This window comes from Neofelis nebulosa, chromosome 4 (genome assembly GCF_028018385.1).
Source record: "Neofelis nebulosa isolate mNeoNeb1 chromosome 4, mNeoNeb1.pri, whole genome shotgun sequence".
Taxonomy (NCBI): Eukaryota; Metazoa; Chordata; class Mammalia; order Carnivora; family Felidae; genus Neofelis; species Neofelis nebulosa.
Window position 1 is genome coordinate 342,717 of NC_080785.1, and position 18,913 is coordinate 361,629.

Sequence of the window (18,913 nt, forward strand, 5' to 3'; positions counted from 1 at the left end):
ATGGACTCAAAATTCCACAAAAGCATCTCTAATCTTTTAAAGTATGTTTTTACCAGCTAGCTTCAGTAAATTGTATACTTAATGTAAGGAAGATAAGAAAAGGTGTACTAAAAGGTGATGATACATTACCTCAGTAAGTCAAAGAAATTTATACTTATCAATTTCATATTACTTTCAGATAAATCTGACTGGTCCCTTGCACTGCTTAAAATTATGCACTTTCAAACATAATGTGGCTACTTCAGAGATCCATCTACCTACAAAAAAGAGAATGTAAACAATCTTCTCTTGAATTAAGAGAATCTATAAAAATAAAATTAAAACCATCAGATTGCAAACCAACATATCCAGGTAGGTCACTGAAACGAGAGAGGCATCTGTTGAATAAGCGTGGGCAGGAAGCAAGACCTGCAGGGTGGGGGGTCTGGAGGGAGAGCTGGCTGGTGACAAGACCCCAGGGGACGAGGGGAGTACCTCCCTAGGGCAGGGAAAGCTTACAAGACCTGGGGACTGATCCCTGAAGAGTGCAGAGCAGAAGGAAGGCAGGACTAAATCACTCACTAAGGAAGCCAATCTGGAGGGCAATACATAACGTGTATCAAAAGCCTTAAAAATAGCTAAAAATATTCAAATACTTTCTTCGACCTATATATTCTACTTCTGGGAAATTATTCGTAGAAAACAAAGACATGTATTAAGGTTTTAAATCTGTTCGTCACAGAATATTTATGAAATCAAAAAACCTGAATGTTCAATATTAGGTTACTTGTTAAATAAATAAGGTTATGACCATATGAAAGGATACCAGATGGCCATTAAGTATCCAGTTGTTAAAAATCACTTTCCAGGGGCACCTGGGTGGTTCGGCCCGGTAAGTGTCCAACTTTGGTTCAGGTCATGATCTCACGGTTCGTGAGTTCAAGCCCCACATCAGGCTCTGTGCTGACAGCTTGGCGCCTGGAGCCTGCTTCCGATTCTGTGTCTCCCCCTCTCTGCCCTCCCCGCCCTCGCTCATGCTCTGTCTCTGTCTCTCTGTCAAAAAAAATAAACATTAAAAAAAATTGTTTTAATTTATTTTCCAGAATGAAGAGAAAAAATAGCATGACTCTAATTTTGCATTTTTTTTTTCAACGTTTTTTATTTATTTTGGGGACAGAGAGAGACAGAGCATGAACGGGGGAGGGGCAGAGACAGAGGGAGACACAGAATCGGAAACAGGCTCCAGGCTCTGAGCCATCAGCCCAGAGCCCGACGCGGGGCTCGAACTCACGGACCGCGAGATCGTGACCTGGCTGAAGTCGGACGCTTAACCGACTGCGCCACCCAGGCGCCCCTAATTTTGCATTTTTATAAAGTTCATTTATAAAGTTCATTTTCATATAGGAAAAGAATTGTAAGTATATACATATTTACTATTAAATTGATTATCTCTGAGTCTGGGATCATGAATAATTTTTTTTTTTTACTTCTTCCTGTATTTAAAAATTCTTCCAAAATTAATTAGAGAAAAGTGTAATTACATGTTTAACAGGAAGAACAGTCTGGCATCAGTCTACTAAATACATTGGAATGGGGAGAAAGTGAAATCAGTAGTTCTAGGTAGGAAAAAATTATGATTTAATGGCTATCTAGATAAAAAGAAAACAAAGAAAAGGTAGCCATGAGCTCAGTGCTTTGTTCCCAAGCTGTGTGGGCTGGTCAGGAGGGTTCTGGCTAGCAACAGATGCCCACAAGGACCTGTTGAAGTCACTACCCCAAAAGCAGAGAGGAGCACGTCCATGTTCAGCAGTGGTTAATAGAGGGCTAGGGCCACGGGATTCTTCTGGTAGATAAGTCAATATTGCTCAGTTACCTTTAGAAGACACTCTGTTATAGTTATTATGCTTAAGCATGCCTTCTTCGTACCTGAAAACTGAAAGAGTGGGGCGCCTGGGTCGTTCAGTTGGTTGAACGTCCAACTCTTGACTTCAGCTCAAGTCATGATCTCGTGATTCATGAGATCGAGTCCTGAGTCGGGCTCTGAGCTGACAGTGCAAAGCCTGCTTGGGATTCTCAATCTCTCTCTCTCTCTCTCTCTCTCTCTCTCTCTCTCTCTCTCTCTTCCCCACCCCCGTCCTGCCTCCTCCCCTGCTTGCTCATGCTCATGCTCTCTCTTTCTCTCTCTCAAAATAAACTTTAAAAAAACAACTAGAGGATGGGGGCCCTTGGCTGGCTCAGTCAGCAGAGCACACAACTCGTTTTTTCTTTTTATATTTTAATTTTATAAAGAGAGAGCACGTGAGTGGGGGAGAGGGGCAGAGGGAGAGAACCTTTTTTTTTTTAATTTCTTAAAAATGTTTTATTGATTTTTGAGAGGGAGAGAGCGACCAGGGGAAGGGTGGAGGGAGTAGGGGACAGAGGATCCGAAGCAGGCTCTGTGCTGACAACAGAGAGCCCAATGCGGGGCTCGAACTCACCAACTGTGAGATCCTGACCTGAGCAAAGTCAGAAGCTCAACAGACTGAGCTCCCCAGGCGCCCTGAGCACATGACTCCCAATCTCAGGGTGTGAGTTTAAGCCCTCCCTCGGGTGTGGAGCCTACTTTAAAAACAAAAAAGAGAAACTGGAGGAGGCACACAATAAAAGTCACGCACAGTTAAAATAACAGACCAAAAACCGTACAGAGAAAGTGAGAGAGAATGACGGAGAACACGACCCCGGGAACGGTCCTGGCTCACACCTGTTACACAGTTAGTAATACTGGCCCTTGTACTTGATGGTCACCTCAGCGGAAATTACATCAATCACCAGGCTAACATAGTAACTAAGTTAAAAAGCGTATTTTGAGCGCCTGAAAGTCACGGCAAAGAGAAATGTTAAATACACAGTGCTCCCTAATCGCTTCTAATGTACTGTCTACTTATTTCTTTCTTTATTGTACGGCTCCTCCAATGAAACTTAAACACCACAAAAATACAAATTTGTGTTCACAGCTGTGCTCTCAGCACATAGAACAAAGGCCATCACACAGTGGCCAGTCCACAAATATGAACAAATTATTGAAAAGAAAGAAGTTTGTCAAAAGAGTCTCTCCTGGGGCTAATTATTATGTTAATCCTTATGGAAAGAGCATTGTTAAAGGCAGTGGTTTTATTAACATGGGGCCATTTCTTAGGCCAGATGTATATACTGTGACAAGTCTCAAAAAGGCATTTCTGTGGGGAAACAAACAGGTTGTTTCTAGGAACTAGAGGTGATCTAGGGAACGTAAAATAGGCAAGTTCAATACAATGTTAGTGGTAGGATCTAGGTGGTGGAAACTTGTCGATTTTGCTGTATGTTTAAGAACGTTCATAATAAAATAATAGAAAAACACACTAAAAAGATTTTAATCTAGGGAAAGAATTTTTTTAATGTTTTTTAAACTTCATTTATTTATTTTTGAGAGAAAGAGAGAGTGTGAGCGGGAGAGGAATAGAGAGAGAGAGGGAGAGAGAGAGAATCCCAAGCAGGCTCCACACTGTCCGCACAGAGCCCAACATGGGGCTTGAACTCAAGAAGCATGACATCATGACCTGAGCCAAAATCAAGAGCCGGACGCTTAACCAACTGAGCCACCAGGTGCCCCCAGGGAAAGCGATTTAAAACACAAGAGGGATGAATACCTCTCGGTGAGGGTCCCTTCTCAATTACTGCCTCCCTCAGCTTGTTGACATGAGTACATGGCTAAGAACGTAAACACACAGGGAGGCTGATCCAAGGGAGGTCCAGGGACTTGAGATACACACATACACACATGGTTAATAAAACTGCTCCTGTCATACAACTGCTAAGAAACATGACCGGTGTTCCGATGAGGGGTGGAGGCTGCAGGTGACAGGGTAGGGGTGCAGTCCCACTGTGAGGGAAGGTGTTGGCCAAGGTACCAGAAGGTGCAGGCACCAGGCTGATTTATCACACTCAGCCAAGAGCCAGCTGGGATGGTCACGAGGCCAGGCAGCGACTGCAAAGGTTTTCTGGGACATCCTTAACACGCACTCCTCCACCAGACACACTTTCGTGGACGGGCACCTGTCAGTCAGAGTCCCAGGCTTTGGCTGAGCCACCACAGTCTGTGCCCCTGAAGGCCTGAGGCCCCGAGACTCATACCACCTGCCCCTCACTTTGCTTCCACCTGACAGGGAGCACTGCCAAGAGGCAGGACAATGAAATCGCTTTGCTTCAGAGTCTGGAAAAACAGCACAGCAAACAGTGTACACACGAGAACAAAAACTACAATTAGTATGGGAAAATATGAAGCAACTGCAGCGTCAGGCCCTTTGCAAGCAATGGTTTTATTTTTGTGTTCTGTTGGCTTTGTTTTGTAAACTTAATACTATTAATTCCGATTCAAACGTTTTGCTAAATTATTCACTTACTTGCCATTTAAAAATCTGTCTTTTTAATGTTTCAAAATTTCAGTTTTATGATAGATTTCTGAATAGATGTTAAAAGTACATTCACGATATAATCAGAAAACGTGCCTTCCTATTTTCTAGTAGGTCAGCAGTCTCTGTGGGTCACACTGCACAGACTGAATCACGTCTTTACCAAGGTTACTACTTCTCAGCAACAGATCTTATCATCTGGCCACACGGAGATCTACCTCCTCTCTAAGAGTGGTGACCTGGGGATGGCTACAAAGGCTACGAAGCGTCAGAAACAGTACCTTGGACTCTCTTTTCCTCAGCTCCTCTCTTGACGACCTCTCTTTTCTACCCGTGTCACCGGGGTGCCTCTCTTCGTCGAGACGAGCGCCTTCCCTGTGACGCTTCTCTCTGTGTCTGTCTTCCCCTTCCTTGTCAGAGAACGAGTTACTTTTTTCTCTTGAGTGCTTGTCTCTTTTTTCCCTCATGCTGCTTTTTTCTCGATGTCTCCGCTCTCGATCTGCTTCTTTCTGCCTCCTGTGTCTCCGCTCGCCTCCTTCTTTGTAAAGCCAGTACTGAACAGGATTGTCCTGACTGTCACTGTACTGCAGCTGTGAACAGGACCCACGGAAAACTGCGTCAGCACACGAACACGGCCGCTGGCCTTCGTACCTGCTGTGATGAAGGCAGGGGAGCCGCGCTGCCGCTCACTCCTGCATCCTGACCGTGAAGATGTGCTTCTGGAAGGAAATACCTGCTGTCGGCCGCACAATCCACAGGCTAGGGGCAACGGAGCAACCGGCCTTCACCCTGAAGTGGAACCCACGTGCAAACCCCTCAGCGCGGCAGGTGTGCCCCCTCCTCTGCAGCCTCTCCTGGTCATTCTTGTCACCTCCTCCCCAACTCTGACTGCACCCTGAGCTCCACCGACCCACGCTCCCTGCTGTGAGATGTGTGACTTCTGTGAACAGAGAACCATGTGCCCGCCAGCCCCTGTCCCTGGCAGTTCACATGTCTGCTCCCCCACAGGGAGATTCTCAAAACTGGGCACCACTGTCTAGTCACCTCTGTAACCCCCAAACCACGATGGGTGACACTGTCCCATGGTGACGCGTGGCTATTTGCAGAACAGGCTGTGGGTGGGTCATATTTCCAGCTCGAGCTCACAATTTTAGGATCATCATCAGATGTCTCACCAGGACCCCAAACAGAAATGCCCTTCTCCTTCCACCAGGGCCAACAGGTTGTCACCGCTCACTCTACAGCCAGAGGGCTCTGTCCCTGTGGTCCCCCCTCCCACCACCCCCCATGGCCGCTCAGCGGCCCCCCGACTCTTCCCCTTCACCCGACTCCCACCCACTTTGCTCACTCTGCCAGGACAACCTTCCTAAAGAAACCATATGGGCAAACTCCTCGGTCATAAAGTTAGATTACTACCACACACCCGTCACCAAGATCAATTCTATGGGGATTAAAAACTTAAGGGGTAAAAAATATTATAAGGACCCAAAACAAAACACAGGCACTACTTACGTAATGCTGGTGGGGAAAAGGCTCTCCAAGCATTACATCAACAACCAAAACTATAAAGACAAACTTGACTACCTCATAACTTTGAACTTACTTATAAAAACAAAGATTCCATGAAAAAAATTCAAAACAGAAGTGGAAACATAGGTAACTAGCAGGGAGTTCATCTTTAAAGTCCTCCCAGAATAAGATGCTCTGTTAGGAAAGGAAGCAAATGCACACAGGGAATAACTGACAAGAGGACAGGAAACCCTTTCATAAAATGCTCAGAAGTGCTCCCTTGTTCTGGATCAAATTAGCAAAGATTAAAAATTATGATCGTGTCCAGCGGCTGCCTAGGACACGGGGAATTACACTCTGACGATATAGCTAATTACAGCTTTTATGTAGAGCAGATGGAGTATGTTTACGTTACTCTCATCTAGCAAGTTCATTTCCAGAAATTAATCAGAAGAAAATAACTATGAATAAACGGAAAGACTTTACCCCATGCATGTCTTTACAGTAAAAAAATCCAGAAGCAACCTGAGCGTCAAAAAGAGCAGATGTGCCAAGAAAACTATGACACACCCATGTCATTGACTGTTATATTATGCAGCCATTAAAATAATATTATAGGGAAACGGGACTTAGAAAACTGCTCCAAATGTATCGTTTAAACAGTTCATAAAACTCCATGTGAAGAAAACGTGTGTATACACACACACATGCACACAAATACGTACATAGACCTACTCTATCAGGACAAATACTTAAATACTATCAATAATTGTCTCTGGGTGGACTTTGTTTTTATTTCCCTCTTACTATTTGGATTTCCTAAATTTTCCAAAATCACCTCGTACTTCTCTTGGAATGGAAGAACAACACGTGCGTGTGAGGGAAAAGCGGAGGCAAACTTCCTCAGACCTTGAATCCTGTTCAGACACTTTCCCAAACTGTTTCTAACGCTCCTGCGTGAGCATCCGCTCCTGGGCTTGCGGCCTACCTTTCTTTCTCGGTACCGCCTCTCCCTCTCTTCATCCCCCCATTCAGAGCCTTCGTCTCTCCTCTCCTTCTCTTCCGCTCTTGCTTTGCTGCCTACAAAAATGGAACATATTTTCAACATTTCCAAACTTTCGCCCATCGAAATGATCTTCCAACATCTTGCTGCAATCTCTACTGTACATATTACTTTATTATTTATTACATATTAACACCTATGAAAACAGATTCTTCAGTTAAAACACATCCTCCAGTATTAAGAATGGAAATTTCCAGGGGTGCCTGGGTGGCTGAATCAGTTGAGCGTCTGATTCTTGGTTTCAGCTCAGGTCATGATCCCACAGTTCATGATATCAAGCCCCACACTGGGCTCTGCGATAAGCACAGAACCTGTTTGGGATTCTCTCTCTCCCCACCCCCGCCCCACCTTCTCTCCTGCTTGCACACACATGCACCCTCTCTCTCTCAAAAATAAGAAATTTTTTGAAAAGAACGGAAAGTTCTAGAATCTAAACTTAAAATGGGCTAAAGAGGGAAATCACAATGCCAACTGCCAGGGAGGGAACCTGGAAAATATGAGACTAGCCCCACTGGAAATTCAAGAGGGGCACCAGCCCAAATACACATGCCATCTAAGTTCCTGGTCACTGACAGAAGCACTCAGGGAAGCAAAGCCCAGTCCATGGAGAAAAGCTGGGCCATCACCAAGTGCTTGGCTGCAAAGAAAGAAATGCCTGCCTCAGGGATGCCATGGCAACTGCACCAGCTCAACTCCTGGAGCCCACTGCTGAGGGCACAGTGGATGGGGGATGGGGGAGGCCCCTGTGGTGAGGAGAACCCACCCCTCCCCACAATTTGAGGTCTCTCCCCGCTGGTCAAACTAGAGTTTCACTTTTGAATCTGTACAGACAACAAAAACAGTCATTAGGCTTAAAATTAAGAGAATCACCATTTTAAAAGATGAGGACAAAATTAAACAGAGAACATGGAAAGAAAGTCCTTATGGAGCACTGATTGCTTTTCTAGGAGCCTGGAATACAAGAGATCCAAACAGGGTCAGGGAGACAGGTGCGGCATGCAGAGAGGGGCCGGGTTACGGGAGCCTGCAGGACAGAGTGGGGTCAGAGTGACTCCTGGGTTTTCCAACCCGAGGAAGGGAAGGGTGCAGCTGCATCAACTACAATGGGTAAGGCTTTGGGGAAGTAGGGTTTGTGGGGATTTGAGAAGCTCAGGTCAGGACCCATTATGTTTGCAACATCCATCAGATGTCGAAGGACACGAGGATGTGTAAGCCCAGAACTCAGGGAAGAAACCTAGCTGGGGACCAAAACTTGGAAATCAGGAACAGATGACAAGTGTATAAAATCATGAGAAAGGATGCAGTCAGAGGGAGGGAGCAGATGAGGTAGCCCAAAGAGCAAGGCCACACTTCCCAGAAGAGGAGGCTCAGAGGAGATGGGAAGGGCCCGGAAACGCCAAGGAAGGGGAAGGAATGTCAAACAGTCTAATCGTATGATTACTCGTATCGATAATGCCTTGAAGAAATAAGGTCAGGTAGCAACCACAAAAGAGTGATGCGAGAACAAAAAAGATTTTATTAGAAATAAATACCAAGAGCATCAATATAATAATACTAAAAAGAAGCAACGGATAGGATAGTTGCTGTTAAACTTACCGAGTGGTGAACCCGCTAACCCGTAAGCACACCCCTAGGTATACCTCACCCAACAAAAATGCACTCACGCCTCGACAGCTGCATCGCTGCTGAGCTGTGTGCCGACACCCGAAGTGGCCCGGCAGAAGGCGACAGCGTGCAACACAAACAGGAATGAAGGGCCTGGTGTCCATCGTTTTCGGAACCAGGATCTCCAGCCTTCCCGACGATTCTAACAATTCCTACACATTCTTTAAATATATTCCTTTCTGTGGGGCGCCTGCGTGGCTGTCAGTTGAGCGTCTGTCTCTTGATTTTGGCTCAGGTCGTGATCTCACGGTTCGTGAGATCGAACCCCACCTCAGCCTCTGTGCTGACAGCGTGGAGACTGCTTAGGATTCTCTCTCTCTGTCCCTGCCCTGCTCGTGTGTGCACATGCTCCGTCCGTCAAAATAGATAAATGAACTTAAAAAAAAAAAAAAACAAACATGATTTTAAAAAATAGTAATAAATATGTTCCTTTTTGTTTACATCACCTAGTTTAATTTAAAAAATACAATACTTCCATTTTAAAGTGGGGGGCATGCACCTTCACCTTAGAATCCTAGGAATTTAGACAAAAACATTTAAATCTTACAATAAAACTGATACTTTTGAGGTATTCTTATCAAAAAGCATTATTTTTGGGGCGCCTGGGTGGCTCAGTCGGTTAAGCGTCCAACTTCGGCTCAGGTCATGATCTCACGGTCCGTGAGTTCGAGCCCCGCGTCGGGCTCTGGGCTGACAGCTCGGAGCCTGGAGCCTGCTTCAGATTCTGTGTCTCCCTCTCTCTCTGACCCTCCCCTGTTCATGCTCTGTCTCTCTCTGTCTCAAAAATAAATAAACGTCAAAAAAATAAATAAATAATAAAAAATAAATGAATAAATAAAAAGCACTATATTTGTTTATTTACAATGTAGACTCAGCTTTACTTGGGTGATCTAATGAGTTTCAAGAGTAAAACTCTAGCAAATGAGAAACTGTGTTACTCCTTTCACTGACTGAATGGGTTTTTAAAATATCAAAAAGAAAACAGTGAAAAGGACACACACACACCAGAGGCCTACGCCTTCAAGGCCCAAGCTCAGCCGTCTAGAAAAGCACGAGAGAAAACACAATGATGAGTGAGCAACCGCTCCGAGGAAGCTCTTTTACGGAGAAATGCAGACAAGACACAGCGAACGGGGGGCTTGAAGCGGGGCCGCCTGCCGCAGAGACACGCACCTGCCCGCGCCCTGCGCTCCGCCGGCTCCGGGAGCTGCCAGCCCAGCAGGTTGTGCTGGGCCGTCTGCCTCAGCTCCTCCCTCCTCGCTCTGCGCTCTCTGTCCTTGTCCCTGTCTTTTCCTCGACTGTGAGACTTCTCTGTGTCCTGCTCTCGGTATTTCTCTTTGTGCCTTTCTCTGTCCCGGTCTCTGGAGTCCTTTTTCTTTTCCCTTGGCTTTTCTCGGTCTCTGTCCCCACGAGGGTTCTCTCTGGGCGCGTGACCGTCTCTCTCAGCAGGCCTCTCTCTGTGCTTGGTGTCTCGGTCCGGGTCCCTGTGCTTTTGCTCTTTGTCTTCAGGGAAGTCCACTTCTGACTCCTTACGAAGCTTTTTTTCTCTGTGCTTCTTATCTCCCTTGGGATTACCTGAGTGTGCGGCCTAAACCAAGAGAAAGAAAGCAGAATCCGGAATGTGAGTCCTGCTCATTGAGGTGTCTTCACACTAGCTTCCCCTGCTTTCCATCCCAGCAAGACGGGCCTGGAAGACGCGTCTCTGAGGCCACAGTAAGCGGAACCCGATGGAGCATTTCTACGACTGGCAACGGGCACCCGTTCACAAGGGACATTCACTTTTGCTGGCAAGCCAAATCTGAAATACTATACCGAACAGAAAGAAAAAAAAAGGCATACTGTAGCTGTGTCTTAAAGTCTCTGAGACAGCAACAGCCTGGGTCCCACTCGAAGAACAAGGACACTCTCCCTTATAAAACTCTCAGGAGGTCTCGATCTCAACCCATTAATCTTAAAGATAAAACCCCCAGTAATTTTACCAGCAAAAATGGGTTTCTTCAGAAACAGCAGAGAATTGCAGCCTGGGACAATTAAGCTGTGGCAAAACCACAGGTGATTCTGCAGAACAGAGAAGAGGAGGCTCTTTCACAGAGGAAAGGGGGAGCCGGGAGGGGCCGCTATAAACTAAAAGCCCATTGGGGTCAACTGGGAGCCCGAAGTGTGGTGGCGGCTCATGAGCTGAGCTGTCGCCAGGGCAGGAGGAGACCTTCCTTCCTCCTGCCGGGCTGGCAAAATAGTATCACGTGGAAGGTGCATCTCTTCCCTTCGGGTCTGCAGTGGACAGTGGAGTGGTGGTGCCTGAGCCCCCCCAGTGCTGGCCTCCCGACCCCCTTTTCCTTTAATTAATTTTCACAGCCCAAGCCCCTTCCACACACACCACACAGACACACACACGCACACACGTGCACACACAAATACACACATGCAAACATACCACACACACACACACTCTCACGGAGAAACCACACACACAGACACATACACACCCACAGTGCACACTAACATGCACATGCACAGACACACATGGCACACGCCCTGAACCCTAACAGAAACCTGATGGAGCTGGTGGGACGCTGGGCTGGGCAACCCCGTTCCCCCCACAGTTCCAGAGCTATTAACCGTACGGCTTTATCTCTGAGTCGAGAATGCTTCTGAAATGAGCCACACATAAGCAAAGTTAGGCTGTGTTGAAAACCAAATAAAACTGTCCAAGAAACCATCCAAGGTCCAAAAGGACCCCAACCCAAATCTTTAAAACGTGTTACCCAGAGGTGTTTTCTGAGGTCATCTGCTTTCCAAGTATCATCTTTCGTTCTTCTCTAAAAAGAAAATTATAAAGTTAGAATTTTTAAAGTTTAAAAAACTAATTTTGCCACTCTAGTGAGCTGCTTTTTTATTAGGCCATGTAAGTCAATGGCAATTAGTCATTGACGTGCAAGAAATTACTACCTACTAGAAGGAAAGGCATTAGTAATACAGACTTTTAAAAAAATTACTCCTGGGGCACCTGGGTGGCTCAGTCGGATAAGCGTCCGACTTCGGCTCAGGTCATGATCTCACGGTTTGTGAGTTCGAGCCCCGCGTCAGGCTCTGTGCTGACAGCTCGGAGCCTGGAGCCTGCTTCGGATTCTGTGTCTCCCTCTCTCTCTGCCCCTTCCCCACTCATTCTCTCTCTCTCTGTCTCGCAAGAATAAATAAACATTAAAAAAAATTTTTTTAAATTACTCCCTAGTCTAAATGTACCTATAAACGATTATAGTATGTGTTCTTCTGAGTACTTCATAAGAGTAGGTAACACACACTCCCCACCTTTCCCCATGCCACCCAGTGCCCCATGTCAATGTCTAGTCCCACCGCCCAACATTTCTAGCTGTCAATGGAGCAGTTTCCCCTGAAGTGTCCCTGCTTCCCCTGAAGTGTCCCTGCCTGGCAGGCTGCCCCTGTCAGGGGCTGAGCACACAGCAACATGACTCCTCCATAGGCCCATATACAGTTCACCTGCCACGTGCAAGACATATTTGAATAATGAAAGAAACTCACGAAGTAAATTGCTCAAGGATGTTTTCTGTAGACAACAAGAGAGATTTATCCAGATTATTTTATTTTCCCTTTGAGAAACACTGCTTTGAGGGTACAAAAAAAAAGGTAAAATTTTTGTAAGGTCCAGATTTTTTAAAATTTTTTTATTTTTAAGTTTATTTATTTTCAGAGAGAGAGAGCAGAGGAGGGGCAGAGAGAGAGGGAGAGAGAGAATCTCAGGCAGGCTCTGTGTGGTCAGAGCAGAGCCTGATGTGGGGCTCAAACCCACGAATCATGAGATTGTGACCTGAGCTGAAACCAAGAGTCAGACGCTTAACCGACTGAGCCACCCAGGCACCCTTGTAAGGTTCAGATTCAAAGCTAATGTAGTACAAATGAAAAACGAGTAGTTATTCATGGATAAGCCACCAAAAATCTTGGTGTGAAAATTAGGGAAATAGAAAAATCATTCACAATAGTTCATAAGTATGCTAATTAGAAATAAATACAAAGCAATCGCTTTTAAGATTCTAGCCAAAGTATACTATAACCACAAAATGTACTGAGTTCCTTCTGGAGTGGATTGCAGATCAGCAGTGTAGGGAGAGGGTCAAAGACAAACCACTGACAGCAGGGGGTAGCCGAGCTCCATTCCCACGGTGGGGGGTAGGGGGCGCTGGGAGCACTGAAAGGAGCAGCCAGGGCAGGGAAAATCACCCAGGGGTGGTCTGCGTAAATGCAGCCAGGCTGGCTGTGTCTGCAGGCAGGCAGCTGTGCAAGTCAGCAGCCCACCTTCCCACAGAGGCCTCATCCTTCCTGAGGGTTCCATTTCCAGGATCGCTCTCAGGTCCTAGGGAGAAATACTCCTGGGTTGCAGACACACATGGACATCTCCAAGGGACAAAGGAAGGGTGCACAACTGCAAATGTACGAGGAGAGGCAGGCCTATCCAAGTGCTGGCAAAACGACCATTCTTCCCACCGCCCTGAGCTTTGCCAGACAGCAGCCCCGGGGGGCTGGGCCACCACAGGGATGTGGCCTTAGGCTGCCAGGAGCCCCTAAATGTTAGGGCTCTTCATGCAGGAGAACCTTGTAAGTGGGTTAGTGAGGACCATTCTCAGAGAGCCCAGTGTACTTGCCCTAGAACATGCAGCCTTTCGAAAAACAGAATGAAATAGCCCCACACCTGTCTGAACAGTTAACAGCAGTTACCATTAAGTGAATGGCTGGAACATGGCGATTCCTAATTCATAACAACATTTAAAAGAAAGTAGAAATTTATTTTCTTCTAAGGATAACCTAAATATAAATATATATATCTACATATATATGTTTACACATTTCAAGCTACGATTAATAAATTTCATGACAATAATAAACTCACACATTACCAATTACTTGGTATGTAACAGAAAAATTTAGAAATTTCTAGAATTTTCATTGGGCACTGAAATAAATAAAAGCCATAAACACTGGAAGCAAGGCAAACTAAAGTGTTTTTAAAGAACTGCCACTGAAAACTGTCACTACCCTTATCAGGGTAGTCAGCAAACATGCCATTAAATTTTAGTTTTCTAAGAATAACTACACAATACTGAACCCTGGTATGATCCTAGCAGAAATAAAGAACACAAAACTTGTAATGTTAGTGACAGCTATGATGTCAGCAAATAAACATACTGACACAAACCCAAAGAAGAGCTTGGTACATGGTAAAGTTACAATAAACAACATCGGGACGCCTGGGTGGCTCAGTCGGTTAAGTGTCTGACTTCAGCTCAGGTCATGATCTCGCTGTTTGTAAGTTCCAGCTCCACATCGGGCTCTGCACTGATGGTGTGGAGCCTGCTTGGGATTCTCTCTTTCCCTCTCTTTCTCTCTGTACCCCTTCCCCACTTGCGTTCTCTCTCAAAATAAATAAACTTAAAAAAAAAATTAAACAACATCAAAAAGTCCAGTACAATTTTATTCCAATCACTTCATGAAGGCTTTATCCTTCCCTTGACTTTATGGAACAAAATACGCTAATTCTTCAGCACTCTAATAATCACATGACTAAGTTCTAATGACCAGGAGATTAACTTCCTAAAAAGTTAATGACCAACTTGCAAATGAGAACCTAATATGGGTATTCAGTAGCTGCTTTTGCTACTTTGAAATGTTTATTTTACAAATATGTATTAGAAAACCCCCAAAATAATCCAAAGCAATGCAAAATGTGATCGACTAGGTGAACTGTCATCCAAGATCACAGAAAGCCAGCAGAGAGAAAAGATCTAATAGGGAAATACATGTCTGACAATTAAATGTTTGGGGAAGTAAAGAACCTGAGGAATCTCCATGCTCTGGAATCCTAACTCACTGGTTAAGAACAAGGGTTTTACAAACAATTCTGGGAAAGGACTCAGAGGGAACGAGCAAAGCAAACCCCTACTATTCAAAACACTTAACTTTAATTAATCTGATGCTTCATTCAAAAATATGAAAACTCAATCAGGCATTTGAGAAAAAAATGACATAAGAAAGAGAAGAATCAAGAAAAATAAACAAAGAAAACGACCCTGAAAGAAAAGACTTTTAACTCTAGGGAACAAACTGAGGGTTGACGGAGGGAAGTGGGTAAGGGATGTGCTAAATGGGTGATGGGCATTAAGGAGGGCACTTGTTGTGATGAACACTGGGTGTTATATGTAAGTGAGAATCACTAAATTCTACTCCTGAAACCGATTCTACACTGTATGTTAACTACCTTGAATTTAAATAAAATCTTATAAGAAAAAAAAAATAAATGACCCAAAGAAAAAAAGAGAAATATTAATAAAAAAAAAAAATCAAAGGGATACATGCCCCCCCAATGTTCATAGCAGCATTATTTAAAATATTTATTTAAAATAAAAATTATGGAAACAGCCCAAGTGTCTATTGATTGATGAATATGGTAGGGGGGATGCCTGGGTGGCTCAGTAGGTTGAGCGTCAGACTTCGGCTCAGGTCATGATCTCACAGTTTGTGAGTTCAAGCCCCACATTGGGCTCTGTGCTGACAGCTCAGAGCCTGGAGCCTGCTTTGGATTCTGTGTCTCCCTCTCTCTCTGCTCCTCCCCTGCTCATGTTCTCTCTCTCTCTCCCTCTCTCTCTCTCTCTCTCTCTCTGTCTTTCTCTGTCAAAAATAAACATTAAAAAAAGTTTAAAAAGAAAAGATGTATACATATACAATAGAATATTACTCAGCCATAAAAAAAATAAAATCTTGCCATTTGCAAGGACATGAATGGAACTACAGAGTATTATGCTAAGTGAAATAAGTCAGTCAGAGAAAGACAAATTCCATATAATTTCACTCATATGTGGAATTTAGAAAACAAAACAAATGAGCAAAAGGGGGAAAAAAGAGAGAGAAATCAAGAAACACTCTAACTTACAGAGAACAAACTGATTGTTAGTAGGAGGGAGGGGTGGGGGGGGGATGGGTGAAACAGGTGACAGGGATTAAGAAGTGTACTTGTCTTAATGAGCATTCAGTAATTTATGAAATTGTTGAATCACTATATTGTACACTAGAAGTTAATATAACACTGTATGTTATAACTGTATGTAATATAACACTGTATGTTAACATATTGTCAAATCACTATATTGTACACTAGAAGTTAATATAACACTGTATGTTAACTCTATGGGAAATAATTTTTTTTTTTTTTTTTAGTTTTAAAAAATTTAAAAAAGCTTCCTGCACTTGCCCCAAGGGGAGACCATGCTCCCTAGCCCTTTACTTGTAACAAGTAATAAAAGTTCTTTGCTTTCAAAATTAATTAATTAAATTAGATTTAACAATTAAGCAGATGGAGTCAACATTAAAGTTGCAGAAACCAGAATATAGAAAACATAAAGTCAAGGAGATGGGAAATATGTGCCACAAATTCAACATCTAACAGCTGAATCAGAGTTCCAGAGAGAATGGAGAAAACAGAAAGAAGTAAATACAGAATAGAAAAAAAAATGTCCTGGGGGCACCTGGCTAGCTCAGTTAAGCAACTGGCTCTCAATTTCAACTCAGGTCATCATCTCATGGTTTGTAATATCAAGCCCCATGTCAGGCTCTGCACTGACAGCAAGGAGCCTGCTTGGGATTTGCTCTCTGCCCCTCCCTTACGTGAGCACACACATTCTCTCTCAAAAATGAATGAAACATTAAAAAAGAAAGAAAGAAAAAAGTGTCCTAGAAGTAAAGGTAGACTTGAGTTTTCATTCTGAAAGGGAAAATCAAATGTCAAAAATAATGAATGAAAAAAAGACCCAAAATAAACACATTGCCATATATGCTCAGAACACCACAAAGATCCTAAATCTTCTGGAAAGAAAGAAAATGTTACTTACAAAAATATCTCATCAGCCAAACTGGTTGCTAGAAGGTGAAAGCAGAATGCCTTCAAAGTCCCAGGGAAATTAATTCTGATCCTAGAATTCTATGCTAAGCTAAAGTCTCAAACAAGTGTATCAGTATACTAAAGACTTTCTTCCTACATACTCTCATTTAAAAAGGTACTTGAGTAGGGGCGCCTGGGTGGCGCAGTCGGTTAAGTGTCCGACTTCAGCCAGGTCACGATCTCGCGGTCCGTGAGTTCGAGCCCCGCGTCAGGCTCTGGGCTGATGGCTCGGAGCCTGGAGCCTGTTTCCGATTCTGTGTCTCCCTCTCTCTCTGCCCCTCCCCCGTTCAGCTCTGTCTCTCTCTGTCCCAAAAATAAATAAAAAACGTTGAAAAAAAATTTAAAAAAAAAAAAAAAAAGGTACTTGAGGATTTACTCCAGGGAAGAAAGGGGGATTTCAAGAAAGTTGATGACACTGGATCCAAAAAAACAGTAGACCTAACCCAGAATTACACATAAAAGAAATTCCCAGACAATAGCTTTGAAAAGGTCTAGAAAAAAATTAGCCGTGATTAGAACAGAAGTCAGAGAACTCTGAGGAGAATCTTTTAAAGCAGATTTTATTAAACAGATAATATGACTGATTAATAAGCTAAAATATGTAAGTGATAAGGTTAAGAAAAAGGGGATATGTTCTTTTTTGTCAAAGAGAAGGCAAATACAAATTACAGGAAAACCAAAGAACCATTTAAGAAAGACATGCTCCAAATATGAAGTAAACTACGTGTGGTACAATTAATTGAAAGTAAGAAAATATGATCTAGTGACTCTGATGCCAGGAACATAGTTCCTTGAGCAGCAGGAGTTGAGGGATACACGACTGCATTTTCTCTGTTGGTGCATTCACACTACTAAGTTCTACAGTAAATACTACTCATGTATTAATCATGTATTACAGTGTGGATTGGTTTTCTATTTCAAAATCAGCCTACAAACAAATCAGAGAATGTAGGTTAAGAATGACTTATGAAAATATAAGAGAATGGTATGGAAGATGACAGTGGTCAGGAAGTTGGTGGACTTTAAAATAGATGGAGGGTAGCATAGGATACTGACTTCCTAATCCTAACCAATGGAAAGTTAAAAGATACTATCTAAAGTTGACATAACACAAAATAGATATAAAGAATACTAGTTAAGGGGTGCTTGGGTGGCTCAGTCGGGTGAGCCTCCGACTTCAGCTCAGGTCATGATCTCCTAGTTGACGAGTTCGAGCCCCGCGTCGGGCTCTGTGCTGACAGCTCAGAGCCTGGAGCCTGCTTCCGATTCTGTGTCTCCCTCTCTCTCTGCCTCTCCCCCGCTTTTGCTCTCTCTCTCTCTGTCTCAACAATAAAGATAAACATTAAAAAAAAATTTTTTTAAACATGTTAACATTGCAGAAGTAAATCATAAAGGAAAAAACAAAAATAAGAGAAAGAAGGAAAAGTAGGAAATGCATGCAAACTAAAACCCTCATCTTTTACTGCTCAGGAATCAATACACGAGAAAAATAAAATTTACCGAGTGTTAGTAACACTGTTTTAAGCACCATTCTAAGCACTTTTATTACAAAATCCCATTGACTCCTCATAAACACCTATGAAGTTGCTATTATTAATGTCCAAACTTTATAAACTGCAAAATAAGACCTGTTAAGTCATTTTCTAGACATCATGCAAGGAAGTAGAGAAGCCAGAATTCAAACTCCAGCCACTTCACTGCATTCCCTCCCTCGGAAGCTGGGCGCGACGCTGCTAACGCAGGTCAGAGGAAGAGGGGGTGTCCCCCCGCAGAGCAACACCGTCCCATCACTCAAGAGTCCACGGCTCTGTACTCCCATCCGTCCACGCCACCACCTGGCTCCCGACGACGCGCACACCCTGCCACAGCCCGCCCTGGACCAACTCCTACAACACCCAACACGCGACGCGACCGCGGCGGGAGGGAGGCCGGGACGCCGACAACCGTGCGCTCCGGGCCCACGGGCGACCCCGGGACCTGCCCCGCGAGCCTCCCGCTCGCACCCACCTTCCCGGGCTCCATCGCCGCTCGCAGGCCGCGGCAGCGAGGCTGGCGTCCCCGGCTCCTAGCAACTGGCAGGCGCGAGCAACCGAGCGCCGAACGACCGCTGTCCCAGCATGCCGCGCGCCTGCTCCTAGAGTGCTTGCGCTCTTCCGGCCCCTAGCCCTTGGCAGGCACGAGCAGAAGAGCGCCGGGCCACCGCTATCCCAGAACGCCCCGCGGCCGTTCCCGGAGAGCCTGTGCCTCCCCGGCGCCTAGCAACTGACAGGCAGAGGCAGCAGAGGGCCGAGCGATCGCTGGCCCTTCTGACGTCCACTCCCCACC

The 18,913-nt window shown here is 44.6% G+C and overlaps 1 protein-coding gene across 6 annotated transcripts in view; it reads right to left on the minus strand.

Moving 5' to 3' along the window:
* The window catches only part of DYNC2I1 (dynein 2 intermediate chain 1), a 70,008-nt gene extending 51,299 nt beyond the window's left edge, over positions 1-18,709 (minus strand). For all 6 annotated transcript variants that reach the window (XM_058723612.1, XM_058723613.1, XM_058723611.1 and 3 more), the window contains exons 1-5: positions 18,596-18,709; positions 11,409-11,462; positions 9,817-10,231; positions 6,904-6,995; positions 4,688-4,996 (exon numbers count right to left, since the gene is read on the minus strand). In XM_058723612.1, the coding sequence (XP_058579595.1) occupies positions 4,688-4,996; positions 6,904-6,995; positions 9,817-10,231; positions 11,409-11,462; positions 18,596-18,610 (885 nt within the window). In that variant the 5' untranslated portion in view covers positions 18,611-18,709. The remainder of the gene's footprint in view (positions 1-4,687; positions 4,997-6,903; positions 6,996-9,816; positions 10,232-11,408; positions 11,463-18,595) is intronic.
* Between the last annotated feature and the right edge of the window lie 204 nt (positions 18,710-18,913).